At 50.8% G+C, this 17,420-nt stretch overlaps 2 protein-coding genes across 3 annotated transcripts in view; one reads left to right on the top strand and one right to left on the bottom strand.

Annotated features, from left to right (window-relative positions):
• Nucleotides 1-17,420, bottom strand: part of LOC134539799 (uncharacterized) — a 67,175-nt gene that overhangs the window by 38,855 nt on the left and 10,900 nt on the right. For both annotated transcript variants that reach the window (XM_063382067.1, XM_063382068.1), the window contains exon 2: nucleotides 7,215-7,417. In XM_063382067.1, the coding sequence (XP_063238137.1) occupies nucleotides 7,215-7,368 (154 nt within the window). In that variant the 5' untranslated portion in view covers nucleotides 7,369-7,417. The remainder of the gene's footprint in view (nucleotides 1-7,214; nucleotides 7,418-17,420) is intronic.
• LOC134540275 (uncharacterized) lies at nucleotides 9,226-15,003 on the top strand. The gene is made up of 6 exons (XM_063382933.1): nucleotides 9,226-9,265; nucleotides 12,070-12,129; nucleotides 14,113-14,187; nucleotides 14,274-14,429; nucleotides 14,516-14,733; nucleotides 14,821-15,003. The coding sequence occupies exons 1-6, from the start codon at nucleotides 9,226-9,228 to the stop codon at nucleotides 15,001-15,003; spliced, it is 732 nt and encodes a 243-aa protein (XP_063239003.1).

Below are 17,420 nucleotides of genomic sequence, written 5' to 3'. Positions count from 1 at the left end.
ACGTGCGGTATTTTAAGTAAATAAAAAAAATAAGAAATCTTATAAAACCTTAATTAAATATTACATAAATCACATTATCAGTTAAATTATTCAGCCAAAGATTTACTTTTTTTTTGTTTGAAAATATTGTTTTCCTTTTTTTTTTCCAGGAAAAATAGCTTCAATTTCTGGAAACAAAATTCTAAAAATCTCTGTAAAATTGTTTTATGAAGTAGAGGAACAGGTAAAATTATGTTCTGTCTATGCCGTGTAGAATAATTATAAGCTACATAATTTAAATTATTTTATCTTAGATGTATACTCGTTCTTGCAGCTGTAATATAGGGTACAATCTTATAATATCAAATACTCTTAAAAGTTCCTTGAATGGGTACGTACGGTTTTTTTTTATGACTCCTAGTCGTCGAGAGAAAGAGCCCAACTAAACGCAACTCAGAGGAATGACGTGCAGTCACCAGCGACCAGCAGCTCTGCCTCTGAGCACAGCCAGGTCTAGCGCCGCGCTGCCTGTGTCCGAGCCGCTAGGGAGTCACTCTCTCGCTCGCTCTAATTTCAGTCACGCACTGAAAACTGTTATAACACGACGTGGCGGTCGTAAGGAAGGTTGTGAAAGTTCGGTAATTGCTTTTTTTTTTAAACGTTTTGACGAAATGTAATAAGTTTATAATGTGGTAGCAAAAGAGTTGAACGCACTAACAGACTGTTAACCTCTTCAAGTCAGACAGAACGAGACTTGATGGTAGCCGAATGCATTAAAACAGAAAAAAAAATTGCCTTGAGTTGAAGTTTGCGCTAAAGCCTGCTTGCACGGAGATTAAGCCACACGCCGTATTGCGTCGTGGGTTGTGTGAGCGCGCAAGACACCTGCATGCTTGTGACAAGAGGGGGGGGGGGCAGAGTGTCCTAAGTCATTCTGTCAGTGGAAGCTTCATAGTACTAGGGCACGCACAATCCGTTCAGGATTAGCTCAACACTTTTGGAATTCGTCCGCGGGGGGGGGGGGGGGGACGACTTTACCCCTAACTCCATAATTCAAAGCAAACACAGCAGGATTTACATCCTGTAAAGTTGGCGGCAATTCAAGTAAACTACTTCCATGACTTACTTAAGGCACTACGTTAAAAACTGCTGGCCACTGGAATCTGTTTGTTTTCATTTATGGACATTAGAATATTTTTTGATGCAAAAGTGACTTATGTATTTGTTTTTGAGTTTTTTCATGAAGGCGCATGCATACGAGTCCCCATGCCAGCAGAAATATTGAATTTACCATCGGACGGATAGGCTATATAGGCCTACTTAATGTACATGCACGTTTATTGCAGGACATAAAATTTTTCAGTTTTGTAATTAAATTTTTAGGTATTTAAAATGTGCGCACTAGAGCTGACTCTTCTTTCACTAAGCATTTTTAATAAGCTCTACTAACTATAGCGGTGGTATCTATGGTTAAATGAATAAACAATGCATTCTGTGAAGATCAATCCTACAAAACGTATTTCTGGAGAAATAAATTATTTCGGAATTATACCACAAAAAAATTAGAAGCTATTTACAAAGATTGCAAAATATTTTGTAACCAATCCAAAATAAATACAAGACAAACACATATATTGATGTTGAAGTCTCAGAAAAGGATTGTAAATTATTGTTTTTATTTCCCGTGCTTTGTGAAAGTCTTCGTGTATGCGAAACACTATGCTCGTACTCCGCTTGAAATGAGCCTTCGAGACAAGAGAGAGAATACGCTGTTTCGTAAAATGAACCGTTTCTTGCGCAACTCTAATTGGCGGTTTGTGAATGTATGCGGAGCTCCGGATGGTTTATTGCCACTCGAGTGTGCCGACAAGCCGCGCGAGTTCAGACGACCGTCTCTCTCTCTCTCTCTCTCTCTCTCTCTGTCTCTCTCTCTCTCTCTGTCTCTCTCTCGGCGGGCAGCATTCCTGCCGTCGGCCGCGGGCAAGTCCTCGCTTCCGGGCGGAAACATCCGCTCCCCGGAGCCGCGGTCGCTCAGGCGTTCGTGCCGCTTGTTGTTCCTGACCTAACCAAGTCTGGGAGGGGTCTGGGTTCGCTAAGGCACCAGCGACCAGCTGACTGCCCATGGACCGACTATTCTGACCTGCACAGACCTGCTGAGGGCAGGTAGTGCCCGTTCAAAACTGCCCAGAGTTCCTCCTCGTCAAGGTAGTTAGTAGACAGGATCCCAAATGAGAGTGGCATGGCAGAGGTGTAATTTCACAAATTTATACTTAATAACTTTTTTTTTGTGACTTTTCGATTGAACAGTCGTGGCCACGCCCAACAGGACAGTGTTGCTAGTGAGGGCTACAGGGTTCGTGGCTCCACCTTACGTTCAAGTCTCCCCGCTGTGAGCTACTGCCGCGCTTACGGAAACACAACAGGAAATAAACAATTGAAATTTCGCGAGTATATTTTAGGTGAGACAGGATTACCAACAGTTGTCCGCGACTGGCCCACCAACCAACACACCCGCAACAGAGACAGCCATGAGCCACATCGTGTAAACGAGAAGCGGTGAAGGGCCACACTTGACCCACGCCCTGACACGGGATGTAGAGTCTGCCAGAACTACAGTAGAGCCACAGAGCACTCATTGTGCGGCAGGGGCGACACTAGCTGGTGCGTCACACGCCTCTACGCCTCTATGCGCAGGGCTTACTGGGAGCAGCAATAAGCCTGCTGCGGCGACTGTTAGTTTACAAACATGTAAATAAAGTTTAATGTCGCTGTGGTGTTTGGAAGTTAGGTACCGTAATCAACATAGGCTTGCGTTTTTTGTACACTTTCACTTTTCAAACAATATAATTTAAATTGAAAGGCGAAAACAGTACTACCTGCCCCATAAATAGTTTCTCGGTGGTTCTCATAAGGTCACCAGCTGTGCGCGCGACCTGGGGTTGACCGGGGGTGGGGGTGGGGGAGGGACACTACACCGTCAAGCCGCGCCTGGACCTGGAGCGTGCAGCCTCCGGCGGATCACTTTCTCATCGGCCGCCGCTTTCCACCAATTAGCGCCGCGCTCAGACCGGCGGCTAGCACAGACCGGCGGCTAGCACAGACCTGCGGCTAGCACAGACCGGCGGCTAGCACAGACCTGCGGCTAGCACAGACCGGCGGCTAGCACAGACCGGCGGCTAGCACAGACCTGCGGCTAGCACAGACCGGCGGCTAGCACAGACCGGCGGCTAGCACAGACCAGCGGCTAGCACAGACCAGCGGCTAGCACAGACCGGCGGCTAGCACAGACCAGCGGCTAGCACAGACCAGCGGCTAGCACAGACCGGCGGCTAGCACAGACCTGCGGCTAGCACAGACCGGCGGCTAGCACAGACCAGCGGCTAGCACAGACCGGCGGCTAGCACAGACCGGCGGCTAGCACAGACCTGCGGCTAGCACAGACCGGCGGCTAGCACAGACCTGCGGCTAGCACAGACCGGCGGCTAGCACAGACCGGCGGCTAGCACAGACCAGCGGCTAGCACAGACCAGCGGCTAGCACAGACCGGCGGCTAGCACAGACCAGCGGCTAGCACAGACCAGCGGCTAGCACAGACCGGCGGCTAGCACAGGCTAGAGGCACGCTGTTGAGGTCATGTGTCAGTTTCAATACATCAAGTGCTCAATATAGGATGTGCCACGCCCAAGAGGAACACTACAGTTATATATTTTTTTAACAACACCACGAGTGTTAAGAGAACGTTTTGTATACAAGTTGTCATTGTTGACAAATACAGATTTTGTGAATTCTATTGGCTAGTCTTTGTTCTCTGGGACAAAAAACTACTTATAGATATTTATACAATATTTCATGTATAAAAACCTACACGACACAGAGTGAATAACGCTGGGACCTGGACTCTGTAAGGGAAAGTCCGCTTCAGATTCTGACAATGATTAAAAAAATGTTCCTTGAAGGAGATTCAGCTGTCAAATATGTATGCACAGATATAAGTACTGATGTATTAATGACACTTTAGATACTGAATAAAAAAATTCTAAAAAATCGTGATTCTAAAAATTTATATATATATATATATATACACACATTTTAAACGGTCTTTTGTAAACATCATTTACATTCTTCATATCGTAAACTATAAACGCGCAAATATGAAATAACATGTTACATTACAGCAACGCTGTAATAAAGAGGTCATCCTGCCAAATGAATGTGTGTTGTCACGTGAAGACGTGTATCAGGAGCTGAGAAGCAGGCGGCTTGGGGCTAGGTTGTCGAGTGAAAGTTAATTGTAATTAACGTGTTGATTAATGCAAGAAGTGAGGAGATGTTTGGCAACACTGCAGCACGGTTCTGTGCAGACACCAGCAAACAGCGCACAGGTGATTAAATAATCTGGCAGGATAGCTCTCTTCGAAGCAGCGATTATAAAATACCACCTGGAACAAATACGTCACGCAGTAAACTATATGCTTTATACAATAACTTAGTTTGCTTTGCTGTCATAAATGGTTGTATCGCTAGAAGTCAGGATAATTTAACTAATTGATTCCGTGTGTTTTGTATTATGCCAACGAAATATTTGCATGTGCAGGAGTAAAGGTGTCCTAGTGGACGAGTAAATGAGGCAAAATACTCCTTCGATAAAGTTTATTACTTTCTTGAGTGCTTACTTTGTCTTACCGTACTGCAGCACTTGTGTGTGTAGCGACGCAGTCGTGCGAAAATGGGTTGTCAAGATGTACAACACCCTTGTTGTTTAGAGATGTATTTTTTACCGTGTAGGAATAGTTTACGACTTCGTTGCGAATGCCGCTAATCGCTTTGCCCTCGCGTCTCTCGGCGCGGGCTGCCGGCTGTTCAGTCACCAGAGGAGACTTCAAACAACGTTACTCGCGTGTTATCTGTACGTAACGTCTGGGGACACGAGGGGGGGGGGGTGACTCCTAGCGAGACCGCCGGCCAATCACGAGCTGAGCGAACCCGCGAACATTTCCGGTCTCTACACGTCACGAGAAATGTACTATGCGAACAGACTGTCCGAACCTCATGACAGAGAAGATCGAGAACCACATTAATTATTCCAGACAATAAGGCCTGACTGGCGATCTCTGGCGTAATGGAATGAAGTGGTGGCGATAACAATGAGTGTTCAGAAGAAGGCTTCATCACTGCAAACATCACTCATCTATCTCCTCGCCAGCTCGTGGACGACAGCAATGTGCTGTACCAAAGGAAGCTGGTTGCAGAAGACAGGAAGTCGCCAGTTCGGCGGCGGCCCGCCAGGTGCGCCAGCGAGGATGTCTTCTCACGCTCGCCAGCTTTCCTTGGCGAGTTCTCACGAGTTCTCACGAGCCACCCACCACTTGACATCGCGCGATGTACTACCGGCAGTTCGTCTCTGCTAATAGCACACTGTTTAAAAAGGTTTACCGTGAGAATACGAAAAGCTCTGGTTACAAAATATCCACAAATCTTCGTAAGTTTATGAGTGCTGAGTTGTCTTACTATAACATTTTTACTTTTGTAGTAAAAAAAAAACTAGACTACACCAAACCTTCTACCTGTTTACTCTGTTCACTATAGAACATAGATTTCGAAATTCAGAATAGTTATTTAAATATTTGCATTTTTTGAATTTATACTTATTTAGGCGCGTTTTGGAAACATGATGAGAGTGAATTTTTACGATGCGCGCGCACCATGCAACGAAATTTTCACAGGAAGATGGCGGACCCACGTGTACGAACATAGTACCATATAGGTATAGTCACTTCATTTAACCTTTCGCTCTGCAAATGGAATGATTCGATAGTCGACGCAGCTGCTCCGGTTGCGAGTTCTAGCGGCGGGTGCGGAACTACGTGTGGGTCGCGTTCAGAAATTTATTGACTGATATTGAATACTGGCCCATATAATTAAAAAAAAATTATTTATTGTGAATATTAGGGATTAATTGCGTATATAAACTTTTCCAAGAGTATTCTCAAGTGTATTCATATAAAAGTTGTTATGTTCCCGAGTGTATAATTTAATTGCATTAGAAATTATTAAATTTTTATTTTAAATATAATTAAAATTATTAAATTAGAATAAACATTAAGCATATTAACTGATTTTTATTAGTTAAAATTTATCTCCATTATTTTACTAAATTAAAGGATTAATTGTTTACTCATGTTTATATTAATATAGAATACTGAGTATTTAATTAATATAATTTTGCTACAGTAAATTTCAAAAAAAGAAGTATAACTTATAACGCACGTGCATAAGTACATAACGCATTCTTTTGTAACAAAATGACCAAATGAGAGGTAGGCCTACTAAGAGATCCTGAGATTGTGCTTAATGTTGTAAAAAACTATAAATTATCCTTGTAAAAACCATTCCGACTAATCAGCAAAGTCTTTCAGTCTCTTCTAACATCTCCAAAACAGTATTTTGGGGTAACGGGGTAAAGAGATATATATATTTCTGCGTCACAAGTTGATAAACACAAAGCCCGCAGAGCTGACGGGAGCTCCTAGGTAACTGCTGACGACACCGGACTGGCATCAGCATCAGCACTGCCGGGAACCAGAGGCCTTGTTGGGTTGTTTCGGGCTGCTTGCAGATCCTCGCTGAACAGGCCGTGAGCTGGCTGCAACTCGCGAGAGTGCAGCCACCTGTCGCGCGGTCCGTGAACTGTCGAGACCTCGAGCGACTCAAGTCCTAGCGGGTGCGACGGACAACACAGGCACAAGTGCAGGCAGAAGATCATTGCCGAAGGGCTTGTGCAAGGCGGAGCTCTTCATTACTGATATTCCAGTCAGGGCGAAAATTAAAGCTGCAGACATTTGTTAAATAGATTAGTTTTACCATGCTTCATCAATTTAAAAAAAAATCAGTACTGCCTCACAAGAAAAATGCCTAATGCGTGAGAAGTGTTGCACCTGAGAGTAGGCACAACTGGTCTGCAGCCGGTCTCCGGAGTGTACAATACAGTGTACAGTGTACAGTGTTTTTTTATATATAGAGGAGGGAAAATCTTTCAAAGAAACCGCCTTGATACACGATGGTCAGTAGTGTGGGATTTACAACCACTAAAAACCCTCCTCTCCACTTTCCCTGTAATTATTGTAGGGGAGACTGGGACGTAACCGCGTTAGCATTACTTCAACCCGGTCCGTGCACAGTGTACAGTGTACAGTGTACAGTGTACAGTGTACAGTGTACAGTGCACAGCCACTGACCTTTGGGCATGCCGCAGGGCGCCCTGGTGCGCGAGTTGTCCAAGAAGTCCAGGTCGTACTTCCTGGCCGGGGGGTAGGTGAGCGCCACGTGGCTCTCGGCACAGCCAATCAGCAGCGAACACGCCGCCAGCGCGGCCGCCCAGCGCCGCGCCATCTTGAGTCGCCCCTGAGCAGTCCTCAGCACGCCATGGCCTCAGCGTCGCCTGCGACAAGAGCAGCACACGTCAGGCCCTGGACCTGGCTGGGGTCACACAGGTATCATGTACAGGACGACAGCTCAGACGACCAACAAACGAGACAGCTGGCCCACTGTGTTCTTCTGTGCTGTCGTCGCTGTGATGTCCAAATTACCTGTTTAGGTTAATCGTTGCGTTTATCTGTTTGACATCAGCTGATTTAGACTTGTTCTCTATTGTTTTATGTTTTATTTTGCATTTATTAACTTTTCCCATAGCAAACAGCGCAAAACTGCAATGGCGTATGTCCACCATGACCCGACCTTTTGGATCGGAAAAAACTCCAAATCGAAAACGCATTGAGTTTTAAATTTTTTAGAAATTTTGGGTCTTTAACCCCCCCCCCCTCCCCAATGTAACAGTCGACCTCGGAGCAAATTCCCACCATGCTCCGACCTCATGGATGTACAAAAAGCATGGTCATTACCCATAGCTCGAAATTAAGTTTTTTTTTTTACCCCCTGACCCCTACTGAACCCTTAACTCTAAGGTCTTAAGTTATCAAAATATTGTATTGTCAGAGGTTCTGTATATGTATGTAAAATTTCAATACATTCTGTAGTCGAAAAGTGGGGAAAGATTTAATGGAAAGTTGTATTACATAGACCATTCTCACATACAGGTCAAGCTAATGAAAGCGTGGTAAAAATACGCGCTACGCTTATACCGTACTGTCTTCCACCCAAGGACTACTTTATTGTTTGTTTCCAAGCGAAGTATTATGGACTTGAAGTAACGCCGGCCACTACGAAAAACCGAGCTCACATCAGAGAACTATCTGGGACAACACGGTGTTGTTGCTATTGTAAATAACTTTCCCAGCTGCGGAATGTGAGCCTGAGCTTGAGGTGAAAGTCACGTGACAATGTTTACATTTACACGAGGAGGCAGGGCACGACATGGATTGGAGAAGAAGGCAACGTAGGACTGTCCAAAAATTACTCAACTACTCACTGGCAGCACCACGCAAACAGCGCTCAGAAAATATGAAAGCGAATAGCAAAATCTCTCTGCATCAAACCAACCATTCTCTTGGCCGTCACTTAAGACTCCTTATACTTCAAAAGGTGACAACATGGTAATGATGTGAACCGTGTGTATTGGTCAAGAGACGTTTCGCGTTAATTAACATTAAAAACATTTTTAAGGACACGAGAGAAAATTAACCTGACCTATTTACCACGTGGAATCATCATCTTGTGACATCACAAGTCATAGATAGGCTACTGCTGTGTGCTAAGACAGTGCCCTTCTAGCAAAATCATGAGGGGTCCTTCCTGCGGGGGAGGGGGGTTGCCCCCAAGCATGCCTGTCCCAGGTCACCCTGCAGGGTGTTGCCCCCGGACATGCCATTTATTGCAAAACAATCTATGTACATCATTTCTGTAACATAAAAAAAGGGGGGTTGTCTGTAAAGTCAGTTTACGGACGATAATTGTACGTGATGGCGTCATAAGAAAACATTGATGAAAAATTAAATACTTTTTAATTTTCAAATATTATTTACAGTTTTTGCAAATTTAATTTAAATAATTTGTTTAAATATAATCACGAACAATTAGTTAAAAAGCCCGCCTTAACCTGTTTGGCCGGTTCTTGCACGCTCGGCTCAGGCGGAACGTGACAATGGGTCATGCTTTTTCGTGCATGCAGCTGGCGTTCATCGATTTATAATACGTTATCACGTCAAAAAAATTCCATTCTAGATCGTCACTCGAAATGAGGTATCGCCACGTGAGTCACGCGGGAGGAAACTGCAGTGGGTGCTGTGAGGCATGAGGCAGCCGAGCGAGCAGAGAGAGCACCCAGCGGGCCGTGAGTCACGGCGAGTCACGGCTAGCCTCAGCTCCGCTGCCTCAGTCCAGCGAGCACGTCACAGGGCTTGTGCGCCTCCCGTCACACATTCGTCAGCGATATCTAAACACGTACATTTATCTAAACTAGTCCCCTCTCATGAACACGTGTGTTATCGCTGAGGTCCCAAGCGAAACCACTAACAATCACGAGAGTGTTCATTCTCTTGGACTAAAAAAAGATATACCAAAGTACTTAAATACAATAATGTGCTGATTTTATGTGCGATTAAGTATCTCGAAAACGTCCAACTTTGGTATACATTCTGATGCAATCGTAACACGTAATAAATTTTAAGCACTTATACTGGCTACAATATTTAACAAATTAAATACTTGTTTTTGAAAAACCAGCACATACTTTCTTTTTCGGAGCATTTTCCAAGAGGTAGGTTCAAGTATTTCTTCTAGTCCTCATTGGGTGCCAGGAACCTTGATCCAGCTTATGCGTCGCTAACTTTATAACTCTTAGTTTCGAGGGTAGCTCTTTGTAACTCGAGACTACCAGGTCGAGTTACAAGTTACCACCAGGCTGGACCTGACACGACTGCTGACTGCTGCAGGCACTGGGGTTATCATAAACCACTGTCACTCGGGAATTTTGCCCGTGGAGAGGCCCGCCTACTCAGGGGTGTGTCTGTGTCAGTGAGGTGGGACTAGATGGTGCTTCTGGTGCGGTGTCGCCTCTGAACTTGCACAGTTTCCTGGCGTCTATAGGGCAACTCTGAGATGTGAGCGGTGACCATGACACTACATGGCGGAGAGATGAAGATGAAGGTGTAACGCCGGCCAATTAGTGGTTTCGAGGATCTCCACTAGGCGTTTAATGTCTAAACATTACTCCAAAAACACGCGTTTTAGACATTTTCACTCTCCTAAAAATACAGGTTAAAAACAAATCACGGAAACATCCGCCCTCAGCGCTTTCCTAAATGCTTTACGTAAACAGACCCCACTCGGATAAGTCGAGCAGTTTTCAAAAGGCGTGGCTTCTTCTGAAGCTCCGCACGCCGAGTGTGTGCCCGGGCACTACTCTCTGGTGAACAGACAATGAACAGGCGATCACGCCTATTGTTGACGGGCATGACGCACAACCCAAGTCCACCAGAGTGGCGGCGCCGGGCGGAGAAAGGCAGGCCCGCTCATGCAGTACCTAGGCGCGCACATCGCTCTGCGCTTGAACAGTCCGTAATCTTCCTGTCCCATGGCGCTGCTTTCTCCGCAGTCAGCCAGGCAGCGCCTCGACACGTGCCCCGGGCGAGACCCCGGCTGTTGGGGCAGCTAGCTATCCCACCACACAGCACTGCTGCCAGGTACAGGCAGACAAGGACTAGTTACAGTGCGAAGTGCAGACTGACACAGACGTGACGGGATAAGGCGTCAGTAGGACAACGCACCAAACAAACACTACAGCAACGGTCCTGGTGCTGCACATCTGAGAGAGATGTCGGGGTGAGAGTGCGACAGCTGACGGCGACCTTCACCCCGGGTCAAAGACAAGCGCGCCCCTCTGCTACGTCACACTACTAGTCGTCAAGGACGGGCCGCGGTGACCCCAGGCAGGCCACTGCCCCCGCGGTGTGGAGGCGAGGATAGCACCGCAGGCACCGGGCCGTGACCTCTGACCGCCAGCCAGGCCTAGCCGTCGAACACGCCGCTATCGCCAGTATCCAACACCTCGGAGGAAACAATTAACGCAGTCACCGAACACTCAGGTAGATTCAACATGCAGTTTGGAAAACCAGTGTGTGGGTTGCAGATGTGTTTACTGGACAGGCAGAGTGCAGGCCTGTCAGGGCAGAGTGCAGGCTGGTAGGGCAGAGTGCGGGCTGACCAGGCAGAGTGCAGGCCGGCAAGGCAGAGTGCAGGCCGGTCAGGCAGAGTGCAGGCCTGTCAGGGCAGAGTGCAGGCTGGTAGGGCAGAGTGCGGGCTGACCAGGCAGAGTGCAGGCCGGCAAGGCAGAGTGCAGGCCGGTCAGGCAGAGTGCAGGCCTGTCAGGGCAGAGTGCGGGCTGACCAGGCAGAGTGCAGGCTGGTAGGGCAGAGTGCGGGCTGACCAGGCAGAGTGCAGGCCGGCAAGGCAGAGTGCAGGCCGGTCAGGCAGAGTGCAGGCTGGTAGGGCAGAGTGCGGGCTGACCAGGCAGAGTGCAGGCCGGCAAGGCAGAGTGCAGGCCGGTCAGGCAGAGTGCAGGCCTGTCAGGGCAGAGTGCAGGCTGGTAGGGCAGAGTGCGGGCTGACCAGGCAGAGTGCAGGCCGGCAAGGCAGAGTGCAGGCCGGTCAGGCAGAGTGCAGGCCTGTCAGGGCAGAGTGCGGGCTGACCAGGCAGAGTGCAGGCTGGTAGGGCAGAGTGCGGGCTGACCAGGCAGAGTGCAGGCCGGCAAGGCAGAGTGCAGGCCTGTCAGGGCAGAGTGCAGGCCTGTCAGGGCAGAGTGCAGGCTGGTAGGGCAGAGTGCGGGCTGACCAGGCAGAGTGCGGGCCGGCCAGGCAGAGTGCGGGCTGACCAGGCAGAGTGCAGGCCGGCAAGGCAGAGTGCAGGCCGGTCAGGCAGAGTGCAGGCCTGTCAGGGCAGAGTGCAGGCTGGTAGGGCAGAGTGCAGGCTGGTAGGGCAGAGTGCGGGCTGACCAGGCAGAGTGCAGGCCGGCCAGGCAGAGTGCGGGCCGGTCAGGCAGAGTGCAGGCCTGTCAGGGCAGAGTGCAGGCTGGTAGGGCAGAGTGCAGGCCTGTCAGGGCAGAGTGCAGGCTGGTAGGGCAGAGTGCGGGCTGACCAGGCAGAGTGCAGGCCGGCCAGGCAGAGTGCGGGCCGGTCAGGCAGAGTGCAGACCTGTCAGGTCAGAGTGCAGGCTGGTAGGGCAGAGTGCAGGCCTGTCAGGGCAGAGTGCAGGCTGGTAGGGCAGAGTGCGGGCTGACCAGGCAGAGTGCAGGCCGGCCAGGCAGAGTGCGGGCCGGTCAGGCAGAGTGCAGGCCTGTCAGGGCAGAGTGCAGGCTGGTAGGGCAGAGTGCAGGCCTGTCAGGGCAGAGTGCAGGCTGGTGGGGCAGAGTGCGGGCTGACCAGGCAGAGTGCAGGCCGGCCAGGCAGAGTGCGGGCCGGTCAGGCAGAGTGCAGGCCTGTCAGGGCAGAGTGCAGGCTGGTAGGGCAGAGTGCAGGCCTGTCAGGGCAGAGTGCAGGCTGGTAGGGCAGAGTGCGGGCTGACCAGGCAGAGTACAGGCCGGCCAGGCAGAGTGCGGGCCGGTCAGGCAGAGTGCAGGCCTGTCAGGGCAGAGTGCAGGCTGGTAGGGCAGAGTGCAGGCCTGTCAGGGCAGAGTGCAGGCTGGTAGGGCAGAGTGCGGGCTGACCAGGCAGAGTGCAGGCCGGCCAGGCAGAGTGCGGGCCGGTCAGGCAGAGTGCAGGCCTGTCAGGGCAGAGTGCAGGCTGGTAGGGCAGAGTGCAGGCCTGTCAGGGCAGAGTGCAGGCTGGTAGGGCAGAGTGCGGGCTGACCAGGCAGAGTGCAGGCCGGCAAGGCAGAGTGCAGGCCGGTCAGGCAGAGTGCAGGCCTGTCAGGGCAGAGTGCGGGCTGACCAGGCAGAGTGCAGGCTGGTAGGGCAGAGTGCGGGCTGACCAGGCAGAGTGCAGGCCGGCAAGGCAGAGTGCAGGCCGGTCAGGCAGAGTGCAGGCTGGTAGGGCAGAGTGCGGGCTGACCAGGCAGAGTGCAGGCCGGCAAGGCAGAGTGCAGGCCGGTCAGGCAGAGTGCAGGCCTGTCAGGGCAGAGTGCAGGCTGGTAGGGCAGAGTGCGGGCTGACCAGGCAGAGTGCAGGCCGGCCAGGCAGAGTGCGGGCCGGTCAGGCAGAGTGCAGGCCTGTCAGGGCAGAGTGCAGGCTGGTAGGGCAGAGTGCGGGCTGACCAGGCAGAGTGCAGGCCGGCCAGGCAGAGTGCGGGCCGGTCAGGCAGAGTGCAGGCCTGTCAGGGCAGAGTGCAGGCTGGTAGGGCAGAGTGCAGGCCTGTCAGGGCAGAGTGCAGGCTGGTAGGGCAGAGTGCGGGCTGACCAGGCAGAGTGCAGGCCGGCCAGGCAGAGTGCGGGCCGGTCAGGCAGAGTGCAGGCCTGTCAGGGCAGAGTGCAGGCTGGTAGGGCAGAGTGCAGGCCTGTCAGGGCAGAGTGCAGGCTGGTAGGGCAGAGTGCGGGCTGACCAGGCAGAGTGCAGGCCGGCAAGGCAGAGTGCAGGCCGGTCAGGCAGAGTGCAGGCCTGTCAGGGCAGAGTGCAGGCTGGTAGGGCAGAGTGCAGGCCGGCCAGGCAGAGTGCGGGCCGGCCAGGCAGAGTGCGGGCCGGCCAGGCAGAGTGCAGGCCGGCCAGGCAGAGTGCAGGCCGGTCAGGGCAGAGTGCAGGCTGGTAGGGCAGAGTGCGGGCTGACCAGGCAGAGTGCAGGCCGGCCAGGCAGAGTGCAGGCCTGTCAGGGCAGAGTGCAGGCTGGTAGGGCAGAGTGCAGGCTGGTAGGGCAGAGTGCGGGCTGACCAGGCAGAGTGCAGGCCGGCCAGGCAGAGTGCAGGCCTGTCAGGGCAGAGTGCAGGCTGGTAGGGCAGAGTGCGGGCTGACCAGGCAGAGTGCAGGCCGGCAAGGCAGAGTGCAGGCCGGTCAGGCAGAGTGCAGGCCGGTCAGGCAGAGTGCAGGCCTGTCAGGGCAGAGTGCAGGCTGGTAGGGCAGAGTGCGGGCTGACCAGGCAGAGTGCAGGCCGGCAAGGCAGAGTGCGGGCTGACCAGGCAGAGTGCAGGCCGGCAAGGCAGAGTGCAGGCCTGTCAGGGCAGAGTGCAGGCTGGTAGGGCAGAGTGCGGGCTGACCAGGCAGAGTGCAGGCCGGCAAGGCAGAGTGCGGGCTGACCAGGCAGAGTGCAGGCCGGCAAGGCAGAGTGCAGGCCGGTCAGGCAGAGTGCAGGCCGGTCAGGCAGAGTGCAGGCCTGTCAGGGCAGAGTGCAGGCTGGTAGGGCAGAGTGCGGGCTGACCAGGCAGAGTGCAGGCCGGCAAGGCAGAGTGCGGGCTGACCAGGCAGAGTGCAGGCCGGCCAGGCAGAGTGCAGGCCTGTCAGGGCAGAGTGCAGGCTGGTAGGGCAGAGTGCGGGCTGACCAGGCAGAGTGCAGGCCGGCAAGGCAGAGTGCAGGCCGGTCAGGCAGAGTGCAGGCCGGTCAGGCAGAGTGCAGGCCTGTCAGGGCAGAGTGCAGGCTGGTAGGGCAGAGTGCGGGCTGACCAGGCAGAGTGCAGGCCGGCAAGGCAGAGTGCAGGCCGGTCAGGCAGAGTGCAGGCCGGTCAGGCAGAGTGCAGGCCTGTCAGGGCAGAGTGCAGGCTGGTAGGGCAGAGTGCGGGCTGACCAGGCAGAGTGCGGGCCGGCCAGGCAGAGTGCGGGCCGGCCAGGCAGAGTGCGGGGCCGGCCAGGCAGAGTGCAGGCCTGTCAGGGCAGAGTGCAGGCTGGTAGGGCAGAGTGCAGGCCGGTCAGGCAGAGTGCAGGCCTGTCAGGGCAGAGTGCAGGCTGGTAGGGCAGAGTGCGGGGCCGGCCAGGCAGAGTGCAGGCCGGTCAGGCAGAGTGCAGGCCGGCCAGGCAGAGTGCAGGCCGGTCAGGCAGAGTGCGGGCTGACCAGGCAGAGTGCGGGCCGGCCAGGCAGAGTGCAGGCCGGCCAGGCAGAGTGCGGGCTGACCAGGCAGAGTGCGGGCCGGCCAGGCAGAGGGCGGGACCGGCGCTGACGGCAGACAGACACCCAGCTGTTGCCTAACAGCAGCGCTCGGGGCTGGACGCTCCGCCGGGCACCGGCTCGCTTGCGTCACAGCGCCTCTCTGTAGGGGCGGTCAGGCGCCCCGGGTGCCGTAACCCCGGGTAACCCGCCCAAATGCTTGCCTTAGTGCAACGTCGCCATTTTTGAACTTCACGTCTAACTAACCGTTTATCAATTTCTAATTTTTTTGAACATTAATAAATGTAAATCATAACAATATTCGTTAAATGTTGAAATAAATTTTCAGAAACTTTTCAATTTTATACAAACATAATTTCATTTATACGCATATAATTTTTTTCGCATACAATATTCATATTAAAATTATTCTAGTCATTTAACTTTTTTAAACTCCTTAATCGGCGTTGTGCCTTGTGCAAAAGTAGTTGATGCCAAATATTAAATGCATAGACGGCGCAGAGAATTTCTTGGAAGGAATTAGTAAAAAAAAAATCACAGCAAAGACGAACACAGTGTTTTACAATGACGAGACAGTTGCAACAAGAACAGTAAATAATGAAAGAAACAACTACCTCGGACCACACAGCGACAAACAGTAGAACCCAACAATGATGCTCCACAGACAATCTGGACACAACCACGAGAGCACAGACAAACACAGTAGACTTCCTAAGACAAAACTCGTTTTGTTGTCTGTGTGTTCGCGCATTCATCTTTTTGTACATTCCAACAGCAAAAATTAGTGAGTTTTTGGCGACTTTTGGGGATCTTTAAAAAATTCTTTACGGCCTGAAATTTTAAGTGATATGCATTATATTTTTAATAGGATACGCAAACAATTTTCAAGGTTTTAAATATCGTCTACTGGCACTAAAAACAGTTTATACACTTTTCTTGAGTTTTTTCAATTCCATCTCTATTTCTAATAATTCTCCTTTTTTTCCTCTTCGAGCAATTTTTCCTTCTTTTTCTTTTTCATTTAGAGTAAATTGATTTCATGTGCTCCTCTTTTTCTTGAATTTAACACCTCATCGTGTTCTTTCTTTTTTTTTTTCATTCTTAGGTCTTTCTTCTTGCTGAGGCAAATATAACAGAAATTTCCTGCAGTCAGTCTTAAATTTCAGGGAGTCAAGCTCCTCACTTTTCTGAGACTGAAAGTGGCACCAAAACCAGTATCTTTGGAAAGAGTATTTCGTAAGATATTCTCATACTTGATATCCAGACTCTTCAACTGAGAAGCATTTGAAATGTTGTCCATTACTTTTTGCTTGAAAACCTTTGTTCCTATATTTTTTAATCAAAATAAACAACTCTTGGTGAATGAAAGGAAGAAGAGGATTATTTCTCTGGAAGTTTGTCAGAAATACTTCCAACTCCTCAGCAATCATAGCAGAAAAATGAAGTTTGGCTTCCATAACTGAATCTTCCAACAAAGCCTTTTTTTCACAGTGCCGAGGTTCTGGGTGTTGGGATGGTTTTTCTCAAGCTCTTTGTCTGCGAGGTACTGTTTTCAGAAATGGAATCGTCTTTTGATTACAGATGAGTTTTCAGTCCACCGCACAGCACAGAACCTTTTTTGGAAAAACTCTGGAACCAGTAGTCTAAGAATAAACAGCGTGATAATTCTTGAACAGTTGATGCAATGTGCCAGTTACGAATTGTTCAGAGATCTTTCTAAAATGCGAGAACGTGAACTCACGCGACTCTTGTTATTGTAGCAGAGGCGGAAGGCACCGGAGTATGGACCAACAGGGAGGCATGCAGGAGTGCTGTGTTGCTGCCTGTATCAGCTGGTGCACCTGGAGCGGAGCACAGCCTCCCTGGTCCCTGTCTGGAGACGGCGAGAGCCGTCCACAGCTTTCTCTCGCATTCCTCCGCCGCCAATTAGCGCCGAGGGGGGCGTGGCCAGCAGACCCTCTCCCCACCCAACATGGGCGTGGCTTGAGGACCATCGCCGAGCTGTCTCAGAGCTGGTCACTGCTAGCATGCAGACCTGTTACACAACTGCTCCTCCCACTTCCTCTACTTCCCTGCCCTACCCCTCACAGGTGACTCCCTTCAAGAAACGCACGACCTGCCATCAATCGTGTCTTTCCGAGCGTTATAGTTGTTACGGACTGGTACGAAGACTAACTACTTCATCCTGGACTGCAGGCATAGCAACAATACCGTTTCAGTTGTAAGACCGTTGCTTTCGCAGGTTCCCGAACGTAGCTCCTGCGACTTTTGTGCCGCAAAGAGGTGGCTAATTAAAAAAAAAAAACTGCTAAATAACTTTAAAACTCGGTTACGCCTACCAATTTTATTTCCGACCTGAGCTTGGAGACCCGGCCCTAAGCCCCTGTGCATGACCCAGGAGGTGGCGTGTGGCTCCTCTGAGCTTGGAGACCCGGCCCTAAGCCCCTGTGCATGACCCAGGAGGTGGCG

The sequence above is a fragment of the Bacillus rossius genome, chromosome 16 (assembly GCF_032445375.1).
Source record: "Bacillus rossius redtenbacheri isolate Brsri chromosome 16, Brsri_v3, whole genome shotgun sequence".
NCBI classification, from domain to species: domain Eukaryota; kingdom Metazoa; phylum Arthropoda; class Insecta; order Phasmatodea; family Bacillidae; genus Bacillus; species Bacillus rossius.
Note: the sequence above shows the minus strand (reverse complement) of the source record. Positions and strands in the feature narration are given on the sequence as shown.

Bases quoted from the DNA above. Each gene is read 5' to 3' on its own strand.
- LOC134540275 (XM_063382933.1), top strand. From the start codon at position 9,226: ATGAGGCAGCCGAGCGAGCAGAGAGAGCACCCAGCGGGCC. The intron at 9,266-12,069 runs GTGAGTCACGGC...CGGGCTGACCAG, and splicing joins GAGAGAGCACCCAGCGGGCC to GCAGAGTGCAGGCCGGCCAG. The intron at 14,734-14,820 runs GTAGGGCAGAGT...GGGGCCGGCCAG, and splicing joins TCAGGGCAGAGTGCAGGCTG to GCAGAGTGCAGGCCGGTCAG.